General features: G+C 37.6%; 1 protein-coding gene across 1 annotated transcript in view; it reads left to right on the top strand.

The window, feature by feature from the left end:
• Positions 1 to 11,492, top strand: part of CENPP (centromere protein P) — a 128,261-nt gene continuing 116,769 nt past the window's right edge. Inside the window, exons 1-5 of the mRNA XM_031609330.2 lie at positions 1 to 158; positions 1,809 to 1,963; positions 2,677 to 2,834; positions 3,211 to 3,299; positions 7,278 to 7,366. Of these exons, the coding sequence (XP_031465190.2) occupies positions 1,827 to 1,963; positions 2,677 to 2,834; positions 3,211 to 3,299; positions 7,278 to 7,366 (473 nt within the window). The 5' untranslated portion in view covers positions 1 to 158; positions 1,809 to 1,826. The remainder of the gene's footprint in view (positions 159 to 1,808; positions 1,964 to 2,676; positions 2,835 to 3,210; positions 3,300 to 7,277; positions 7,367 to 11,492) is intronic.

The following is an 11,492-nucleotide window of genomic DNA, read 5'->3' as shown; positions in this document are numbered from 1 at the left end:
GCGCTGCTGGGCGCGCACTTCGAAGCGGCGGGCGATGCCTGTGAGGGGCAGCCGAGCTCCCGGCGGTATCGCCTGCAGCCGCCGCTCCGCGCTGCCAGCCCGCTGAACGCGTCCCTGCCGCCCGCTACGTGAGCTGACCGTGCTGCTGACGACTTCAGGTAGAACTTTCGCCCGTCGCGACTGCTTTATTTTATTTTATTTTTTTTTTCCTCCAGAGGTTCTGCTGGTTACAGCCGTAGCGACACTCAGAGCATTCTAGTTTTTAACGAGCAGGCGAAACCCCAACCTTAAGACGTGCTAAAATCCACTTTTTTTTAACTTCTTTTCACTTCTGTTTCCAGTCCCAGCACAAAGTAGGCTTATTTTCCTGATAAATTAATGACTGAAGGTTGAGTTGCACAGCCCTTTGCATGGGCTGTGTCTAAGCCTGGCATTCTAGGCCCAACATTTAAATTAAAAACCGTATTTACTTCTCGATTTAGTCGTGAAAGGTGACCGTTCCTCGCGTCTGTCCACTGCTTTTTGCTCGTTAATGCTTTGTGTTTGCTAAGAGCAGCTGTGCTGCCCCCCTCGGTGCTGCACTGGGAGCGCTGCTGCTGACGGCTGGCTTCTGAGGTGAAATCACAGTTCAGGATTCTCGAAGGAATCCTTCTCCGCTGCTTTCCTCTTCATGCTTTTACATCCGTAGGTTACTGTAGCAATCAGAAAGATCAATGGAATAGAGTGGTGATACAGGAGGTGTAACGACAAAGGGACCAACGCCACGGAAAGGTGTTAGAAAGAAGAAGCGCTCGCCCGTCTCTGAAGATCTAGAGTCATAAGGAAAGGATCCCTAACCAGAGTTCCTTCCTCAGTGCCACTCAGCCCTTCAATGAGGTCTGAGAGGTGCAGCCAGGCTCCACCCCTTCCTGTCACACAGCTGAATTCCTTTCAGCTGTGCTCCCAGAGCTGACTGGATCTTTTCCCCAGGTGCTGAATCAGTGGTTCAGGCTGGGACTAAACAGTTCCTATCCAGTTATGCAGTGATTTATGTCTTGCAATTGGTCTCAGATTTACATTTAGGCTCCATGAATTCTATTTTCAAGGAATTAATGCAACAAAACCATTTTTTTCTCCCTAAGTTGTTACATACTTTGGAGAATATTCCTTATTGTTGTTCTTTTTTTTTTTTTTTCCAAGACAGAAATTTGTTCTTTGTCAGATTCTCACTGGTATCTTACAGCTTCCTATGTTAGCTAGGAACAAAGTCTTTCTGTTTATGTTGCAGTTAGCAGGACAAGGTACCATGTGATTTAAGAAGCATTGTTGCGTGGAAGAAGCTGCTCTTTCTCCCATGATTTATCTGCTTGTAGACCAGTGCCCTTCTAATGGGGCTTCTTTAGAGTTTAAATGGGAATTATGTTCATGCCAAAGTATTGTTGTAGAAAGAGTAGAGCTCTGCTTGCTCTGAAGCCTTGTTCTGTTTTCAGGCTGATGACAGAATTTCAATTGAATTTAGTTGCTGAGTATCAAGGCTTGTGTTAGTTTAATCTTCCATAGCAAACAGCGTTGCTTAATTTTATAGAATTGATTACAGCATTGTAAATCATTGTATTTGTCAGAGCTACTCGGGAGATTTTAAAATGGTAAATATTCTTTAATTTTCAAAAGATGTAAGATGCAATTGGATTGTTTCACATTATGGCAGGAGAAATGTTGCCTAATGCCATGTTTGCATTTTAAAATTAATTATTTGGATAAAGTTAGTTGTTAAAATTAATCCATTTTGGGGGGAGATGAGACCTAATACACACATTTGTTTTATCCAGCACCTTGGAGTGTGAGAAATGGACAGCAGCGTTTATCAAGTTTATGAAGATGAAATTCAGTTACTCAAAGAAGAAATTAAGCTGTTGTCTGAAAAATATGAAGATATCAAACAGGAATCCACCTTTTTTTCTGATGAAGAAGTACGGATGTCAGCGTATGTCTTCTGCTCATATTGGATTATTGACTTTTTTTTTATCAAAATTCTTTCAGTTATGCTTTTGTCTGTGTGTTACAACATTGAGACTTGTACTTATTTTTACAGTGCTGTTGCAATGCAGTTCTTGTTTAGGACTTGGATCAATTGTGATAGAAGATTACAAATAATAAGTAGTTAATTTATTTTCAGTGACATCTGTGTGTTTTGTTTAGTTTTTTTTTTTCTGAAAAAGGCAATAATGTCAGTTTATGTGTGGGCTGTGCAAAGTTGTGCACATTGATGTTACTTTAAAAAAACAAGCTGGGTTCTTGTATAGCTAGTCACACCTATACACTATAGAAGTGCAGCTTCTCATTTTTTAACTGATGTTACGTACTGAAAGTATATTCTCTAGATAAGCTATATCAGGTTGCTAAAGGCATCACAGCTCACTTTTATTGTATGTTCCTCCAAGTGCTTATATACAAAAACTTAAAATAAAGGCTCTGTCTTCCTGACAGTGAACACAAAGTATTTCTTCAGGTTAGAAATTTAACTGAAATTAGGTTTCTGACAGCTGATCTTGGACTGAAAGCACTCAGAACAAATTACAAATGCCTTTAATTTAACGATACTGTTGTACTGATTTAACAAAACATTTTCTTATCCCTTGAGTCTTGTTTGTTTATTTATTATACATTTTTTCTTATTCTCATTTTTTTTAATTCTAGAAAATTATTCCAAAGGGAATTTCTGAGAGAACATAAGGGACATACACCTCCATTGGACCTGAAAGCTGAACTTGAAAGTCTAGAGAGAGATCTCTCCTTTTTAGAGAAGTTCACTGGTATTCAGATCACGAGTCATTCTAAGAAAACATTAGAAAAAAGTAAGCATTTTTGTGGCTGTTACTGGTGCTATACTGAACACGTTTCTGTTGATTACATTCGCAGAAGCATGTTGTAATTCTACTTCAAATGTTAACAGAAAGAAAATTCCAGTGTATTTCAGAATAACTGTTTTTATTGAGAAAACAATTTCTGAGCAAGTACTGTATTTTACCAGGTGGAAAAGCATAAGTCTCCTATGAAGCCAGTAGTTCTTTTGTTAACATGTTTCACTTAATTTCATGATTTCTGTGATGGACAGTATTGTATGGTATTTTGAACATGATTAATGGAAGAAATACAGTAATGGTTGAATAGAGTTATAAATAAGTATTTTGCTAACTTTATTTTTTAATTATTTTTATTTTTTAACAACAGCTGTAAATAGAACAGTTCGGAAGCACAGATTATCAGGAAATTGCCAGTCCTTGCCTTTTTGTTTGGAATTCCAGCTTCTTGAAGTGCAGGTAATAGTTAACGTATATTAAAAATAAATAAACAAGCAAAACTTCAAATGAATGAAAGTTAATACTTAAACTTTTAACTGGTGTTTTATCATTATGGCTGAGTTTCCTTGATGTAAACCTCTCCATGACAGATGGACCCAGCTTTTGAATTCCACGTGCATCCAAGCAAAATAATTCTAAAGTTCAAGTTCTACATCCAGTCATGAAATTCTTACCACATTCTCCTATAATCTGGTATCTTGAACTGGAGAATGGAAAGTTCCAAGCCCCAAATCCCTTGAGGGAAAAGCTAAAACATTAAAAGCCAGAACAGTTTCTTTTTTACTTTGGTTATACTCCTAATCACTTCATTAGTGTGAACTGACATTTCATCATGGGGACTGCACGGAAGTTACACCAATTATGATACTTTTTGCAAGGAAGCTCTTGTCAGAATCTATTAGTACAGAACTCAGAATGGTGAGCAGTGGGAAAGAGTTTGTAATAACTTTTTTTGGCATTGGGAAGTTTTCTTCTCAGGAAAACTTGATTTTCAGCTCAACTTTCAAAGTGGCTTTAAATAGAGTGTTTGGATCACATAACTGGTTTGTAATGTGACAAAAGTGGCTTCTCTTCATAAGCTTAAGAGAAGCCACTATGACTTTAGGAAATGAGTATTTAGTTACTTGTCTGCAGATTGCATCATATGAAATTTCAAGAGTTGAGTTGAATGAAGTTATTTTGCAGCAATGGCTTAGAACTTTGAGTCCTTGCAGTACTGCTGTAGCATTGATGTGTAGAACTGCATTTAGCTTTAGCATGGAAATAACCTGCATCAATGGTGGGACTTGATTATGTTTCTCACTTGCATGGTCCTTTGGAATGATAAATTCTTTGTGTTCTGTGGTATTTGATGTTAATGGAGCGCGGATGATAAATCTGACTGTTGTGTATTCGTGAGGTTCAAAGACGCTCTACCACTAGGTGGCAGTAGTCGCCTGTTTACCACCAAAACCAGTGCTGACAGAATTACACTTTGTAGATACGTGATACACAGAAAACTAAGTGTGTATTAAAAAAACAAACCTTTAGTTAATAAAAGTATAGAATTTTAATAAGATTAGGTCATGCAAAAAATAAAAATACACAATAACTGTAGATTACTACTTAAAATACAATACAGGCTACGTATAAATGTAGCTTAACTTAATCAAATTTGTATCACCAACATTTTGTGCTTTTTCGTGTCTTTGAGTTGTGGATGTGTTCAGGAGAATTGTTAATTAGTCAAGCAGGCACAATTGGAGAGCACTTTTTTTTTGGCCACAATATGTATGTCTAAGCTTTTATTTATGGTGTTACCTGCACAAATCAAGAGGTACCTGTGTGGTTGCAAACAGAGTTATTTCTGTTCCTTTGCACAATCTTCATGATTATATATGAACCTGAATGGTTTTAAAGGTATTTCTCTCTTGCATTTCTTTATAATGTAAGGACATAGCTCGCCATTAGATCATTAGCAATTACATACAGACATTCTGCCTAGTTGTAGTGGGCTATTTCTGTGATATAAAGGTGAGATGGATTATCTTAGTTGCCACAGACTTAATTTATTTTGTGGGTAATCGTACAGTGAAGTTGGTGGATCTTCTGTGGATGCAGGAGTCTGCTTCCAGTGCTGTCAGGAAAGTTATGACTTCAGGTGAAACTACTAAGGCCTGGAAACTTGGCTGTAGTTTTTATGTTTCAAGTTTCTTGTATATAAAATAGAGAAGTATTTATGCCTGTTCTTTAAGATACAACATTAACAGTTCAATGTAAAATAACCTGTATGGAGATCAGCATGGGCAAGATGCTGTTGCAACTAGTTTCACTCATCTTGAGAAGCGGAAGAAAAGAGCTTTTAGAGAAATAATCAGTAGATAACAGATGCTTTGGTATGCAGCAAGATAAGAATTTTCTTCAAACTATCAACTTGATCTGTTTAATTTAGTAGTTAAATTAGAAAATTCAGCTCCGTAGCATCATTAAACCAATAGGTATACAGTAACAAGTTCTTTTTGCAATTATCTCTAATTGGATTTTTAAATAACGTTAAATATCATTGTAGTGGAAGTGCTCAGTCATGGCTTGAACCAGTGATGGAGCACCTGGTGGGAAGGCTCAAGAAAAACTCAGGGAAGCTCAGGTGTATGCAATGCAGTGCGATGCACCTGAGTGACTGGAAGGGGTAGAGGCAGGATCCACCTCTTCCCATACCTCATTTAAGAACTGCCAGTGGAGGTGAGGGTATCTCTGTGGAGGTCCCTGCCTACCTGAGGCCTTGCAATGGTAAGCAGGTTTTCTTCCTTTGTTTTTGTGTCTAGTGCTGTTGCATTTGGGCTTGTTCTCATTTGCTGCAGCCTAGGATTGTGCAACCATGCTACTATTGCTGTGCTTTCCATCACGTTATAGCATTACAGTCACGCATGGAAGAGGCTATTTTCCAAAGTACAATTGTACGAAGACAAAAGAGGTAGATGTGAGTTCACTCTGGCTAGCTTTCTGTAGCTCAAGTTGTCTGTGCTGGTGTTGTACTGTTTACTCACTGCTTGACATATTCTGCACCTTAGCTGATCCTTTTGTTTTGATACAGGATCAGACTAGGAGAGAACATATTCCAAAGCTGATTAGTGTTTTGCCAACTTGGAGTGCAAGTAGAGAAACTCTTATTTGTTTACTCTTGTGCATAGGTAGATGCTTACCAAGGTCAAAATGCGGACAAATAAAGCAGTTTAATATAAAAGCATTCATTTATTACTTCTTTTCTTGCTGTTTTTAGATGTTAGTAGCAGATGTTAGTAGCAGTGAGCGATTAGCTTGAAAATCTGCCAAACAAATCTAAAACCATCGAGAGAGCAATCATTAAAAAATTGCTTTCTTCTCAAGAGTTTTCATTTAAATGCTTTTATGTGACCTTGGGATGACACCGATGGCATCTTGGCAGATGTTCTTAACCTGCTTCCTGGAAAAGCAGGTTGTGTGTTTTGTTTTTTAGGCAATAATATATTAGCTTATAACTACTATTAGCTCCTCCATGCACGTGCTGAACCTTTTGCTCTCAATTTAAAATGATTTTTCCTGATGTTATTTATCCAATCCATTAAACTTTGTAGCATCTTGGTTTGCTTTTTCTATCTCTACTGATGGCATACGAAGGATTGCTGTGGGATGTTTGCATTTGATTCCAGTTCTTCCCATTAGTTTCCTGTGTTGCTATTTCCTTGTAGTGACTGAGAATAAAGATAAGTACAAAGTCTCCATTAAAAAAGTGAAACATTTGCTATGGTCTTCAAGGTATTATTTTTCATTCACTGTTATCTGCTGTATTCCTCTGGTGTGCTCAAGAATTTATAGAAAAAAAAGATTTAAATTCTTCCATGATTTCATTTCTACTGTATGATCTTCTTTTCTTGATGTTTTCTTAGTTTGTTAGGTATTTTAATTTGGGAACGTTTTATTATGTAAACCTGAGTATTGTGTTATTGTAAAATGAGACAAGAATTTGAGACAAAACAATAGGTTGTAAAATGGAAGGGATGCAAGCAGGAAAATGACTTCTATATTTTAGGATTTTAGCATTAGGATGTTTTCCAAAAAAGATAATAAACTTGAGATTTCTGGTTGATGCGATGGGGGAGTTGTGTTGAAAAATGAGAAGAATCTGCAGTGTGAGTGACATGAAAGGGAGTAGATGAACTTCTTGTAAATAAATCTTTGTCTACGAATGTCTGTTCTCTGTGCAGACCAGCTCAGATGTTACTCCAACATCTTTGTTTTGCTGATGTGTTGAAATGCAAAAAAATTTTCTTGAAGTAAGACACAGCTTAAAAATACTGTTTTACAGCTTTTTTGTCTGTAGCTGTATTTGCATAGATTTTGGTATATTTTATATATGTGTTTCTATATTTCTTTCCAGAGAAACTTCTAAAATATTGCATTGTTGTTTCTCCAATCTAGAACAAAGAGAAAGTGTCTGCTGCTATTTCTGATCTCAGCATCATAGTGGAATCTGGACTGTGTTCAGAATTAAGCAAGTTTGTGTCCAGGTAATGTGGAGTTTTTTTGTTTAAGAAAAGTTATTGCATGAGACATCCAGTGCTGAAGCAATACAGCTTTCTGATGAAAGCTGCTGGCAATTTCTTTGGGAGGTAATGTACTGTTAGCCCAACCTTAATGCTTCCTATCACGAGTCCATATCCCTGTGGAGACAAGATGGAATGGACATCGTTCATAAGGCCTGAATGAGCTTAAACAAATTCATGTCAAACAGGAACATGTTTGGGGTTGTAATATGCTTTAGATGTTTAGAATTGTTTGGTTTAGAGAAATAAGTAACGAGATAAACTCAGATACTGTGTTTTCATTCATGTAATCGTAAACTTATCAGCTTTTGGTACATGGGATGATATTTGAGATTGCTCTGACATGGATGTAGGACCTTGTCTCAGCCTTGTTGAACTTCATGAGATTTGCATGGGCCCACCTTTCAAGCTTGTTGAGGTTTTCTGAATGATATTCTTTCCCTCTGAAGCATTAGCTTTAAACTTGAGAGCGTACTTGATCCCAGTCCCCATGTTACAACTAAATTATTAATTATTACTGGATAGCTAACTTAATCCTGTCCTTTAATGTGTTACTTTTTAGACTTGAGATGGATGGGGAAGGCAAGTGTTTGGGAAAGAAGAAAGGTCTGTTAAGTTTCCTCAGGGTTGATTAGTTCATAGATACAGCTGAATGTTTTGTTTAGAAGATTTGAATTATCATTCAAATCTACTATAGCTAGTGGTAGGAGGAGAAATAGTGGTTGATTTCTGTCAAGAAGCAGGATTTAGAAAAGGAAATTACTATGTTTTTTCTTTCTTTTTTTTTTTTTTTGTCGTGGGATTTGATGGTTATACCAGAAACTAATGTATTCATTGCATCCTGGCTTGAGCACTCCTGTTTTGCCTCTGTTTTTTCACTATCCTTGTCCTTTTCTACATTATGCAAGTATTCATAGTAAATACAAGTTTTTGTGAGTAATGTAAGTTAAGGCATTGTTATCAGTAAAGCAAACTGTTCTGCTTTCTCAATAGCTTCCATTTGCACATATCATCTGTTGTTCTCATGTGTATAAATTCATTGTGCTGCAAGGTAAATGATGCTAATGTACTCAACTGGTTGAAAGAGAAATTAATGATTATGTGTAAATATAGCTTACTGCTTTTATACATTACATTTATTACTACTTTGAGGCAGGAAATATGTTGTCAGAGTGGAGTTCATATTGGCAATGTGTGTTTATAGACAGCAATGCATCATTATACTGGCTTAATCTAATGATGTTTCCTTAAGGTTTGTATTCTCAATCCCCTTTCTAGGTTCTTACCTATTCCCAATCCCTTCTTTTCATGCCTAGTTTCAGACTTTATTTTCCCAGATAGCTCTTCTATTCTTCAGTATCTCAGTTACTCTTAGAATTTTGATTCCTATGTCTTCCCATTCTTTCCCTCCAGTTCTTGTCCACCTGAATCTGGTATTGTTCTTTTCAGTCTCCTCATCACTTTTCTCATTTTTCTTTCACTCCCGTGGCCCAGCCTTGCCAAGTGCATTTTCTCGGGTGGCCTGAATTTTTTCCTCTCCGCCATTCTAATTTTTTCAGTTACATTTTTCATAATGCATGATCTTTAATAGCACTGGAGTTAGAAACTTGGCAGTCAGTTCTAATTCCCAAGTCCATCCTGCTTTGGAAGAAAACAAGAATAATAAAACACTTGAGCAACAGGTTTTTAAAAGAAGGAAAATTCAAGTTTATTTTCAGTGAGGTACTGTTGGAATACAATACTTATTTTAAAAGGTGTACTCTTCCTTAAACATGCTGTAACAGTAAAATGTCTGTGCAGATAGAATCACAACACTTCTATTTTTGAGTTTTGCTCAAGTCCCCTTGCACAAGTTATAACCCATGTTAAGCTTTATTATAGTACTGAGGACTACAATATCCATGAAAAATCCTTACCCATTTCTTCTTTTTATTACTTAACTAATCCAACAGGTAGGGGGAGACGAACGATTGTGTGGACTACTTAGGGGGAGTTTATAGACAGTTGGAAAACTGCTGATATGTTTTAGTAATTAATAGGACTTAACAGTAATAGTTAAGGAAGGATTTGTGCAAGATCTGCGTTATGTCAAACACTGCTTGGACTTGCTATTTTGGAAGTGAGGTGAAGCATAAATTATTCCTGCAGCTGTAAGAGTAATTCCTTGGTTTTATATCCCAGTGCAAGAAGTCTTGTGTACTGAACACTTAAATAGTGTTACAACTTTAGAACTACTTAGATGCTTTTGTATTTTGTTGATGTTATACTGTAAAAGGAGACGGTGCTTGGGCAAAGGCTGTGTGATTTTAACCTGATGCATAGTTAACACTGGCCCTGAAAATGCTATTTGCTGTTTTTGGATAGCTTCTCTCTTACGTGATGTTGGCTTTGGAGATTGATGTTTTCTGTTTATAACTAACTTTTTTTTAGTGACAGTTTGTATTGCTTAGTTCTTTCCAAAAAGAGGCTTAAGCTTTAACATCTTATTACCTTGTTATATGTAGGTTGCTCCTACTTCCGTAGAGTCTACAATAGATATGAAGAGCACAACAACACTATTTGATAGAGCAAATTCTCAGCTACAGGACACAGTTTTTCAGTACAATCTCCACCATTAGCTCTGCATTTCCTTCAGCACTTCTGAACAAAAGAAGTGCATGCCATCGTTGTCAAGATCTGCACCAGTAGAGGTGATCCACTGTCACCACTGCTGAAATGCAATACCCACTGGGCTCACATCCACTGCTTGGTCTCCATAAATGTCCAGCAAGCACTGATAAGTGTCAGTGGATGCAGGTTTTTTTCTGCACAGAAGAATTCAATGGCACACATGTGTTCCATATGCACTTCCATGTCAGATGCCATTTTCTCAGTCTGCCCCTCTGCTGCCATCTCTCATATGGCAAGAACATGTCACGGAATACTGGAGAGAAAGTTTGACCTCTGCTGCCATCCTGCCAGCGAAATAACATAGGAGGCATTACTTTCAGAGCGGTCCCCATTCTGAAAATGTTCTCAGTGTGTTAGGATTTGTGGGAGTTGACTTCAGCGCTAGGAATTAAGCTAATTTTGGCTAATGCAGGATTTACCTATTGTAAACCCAATATTGTTGTGTGGTTTGTTTTTTTTTTTTTTTTTTTGTGATGCTATCTGTGTGCAGACTTTGTATAAATGATTGAGTTGTGGTTAAAAATAAAAATCCTGTCCAGGACACAGAGATAGTTATTGTAAATGAGTATGTGTCTACTTTCTTCCAGGGATTCAATTTAGCCTGTGCTGCCAGCATGTTTTTTTTTTTTTTTTTGTCTTGGCCTGGTTTTGCTGGCAGTCGTGACTACTTGGGTAATTTCCTTTAATGATGTTGTTCTTTCCAGGCTAGGATAAAACTTGTTTGGCTTTTCTTTTACATTTTCGGAATCTGAATGAATGTCCCATTTATTTTTTTTCCAGTTTGTGTAATGTGTTGCAGTTCCTATACATTAAGTAAAGCTGGACCTGAGGCAAAGTTCTCCCTTGAACTGCTGAAATGAGTCAGTAATAAGCTTGCAGCCATTCTGCTAAGGGAGTCAAGTTTGTCTCTCATCTGTTCTGAAAATCCAAAAAAGAATAGCTTATCTCAAACTGGAAAGACATAAATGTTTTTGGAGTATTAGAAGTTCTGGATTTCTGCAAGGTCTTTGATATGTTCCTACATTACATCCTTTTCTCTATATTAGGGAGAAAGGGGTTTGAAGGGTGAGTTAGTTGGTGGATAAGGAATCAGTTGGCTGGAGTTGCTGCCAGTGGCTCTGTCCAGGTGGATGCTGGTGATGAGTAGTATCCTCCGGGGGTCAGCACTGAGACTGGTGCTCTTCAATATCCTTATCAACAACCATGGGGTGAAGTGTACTCTCTCAGCAAGTCTGCAGGTGACATTGAGTTGAGTGGTGCAACTGAAGCAGAAGGAACAGATGCCATCCAGAAGGACCTGAGTGAGCTGAGAAAGTAGGCCCACAGGAATCTTCTGAGGTTCAACAAGGGCAAGGTGTTGCACTTGGGTTGGGGCAGTCCCTGAACTGGGAGAAGGACTTGAGGGTTCTAGGGGTGTGAG

The sequence above is a fragment of the Phasianus colchicus genome, chromosome 11, assembly GCF_987193195.1.
Source record: "Phasianus colchicus chromosome 11, bPhaCol1.hap1.1, whole genome shotgun sequence".
Classification (NCBI taxonomy): Eukaryota; Metazoa; Chordata; class Aves; order Galliformes; family Phasianidae; genus Phasianus; species Phasianus colchicus.
Note: the sequence above shows the minus strand (reverse complement) of the source record. Positions and strands in the feature narration are given on the sequence as shown.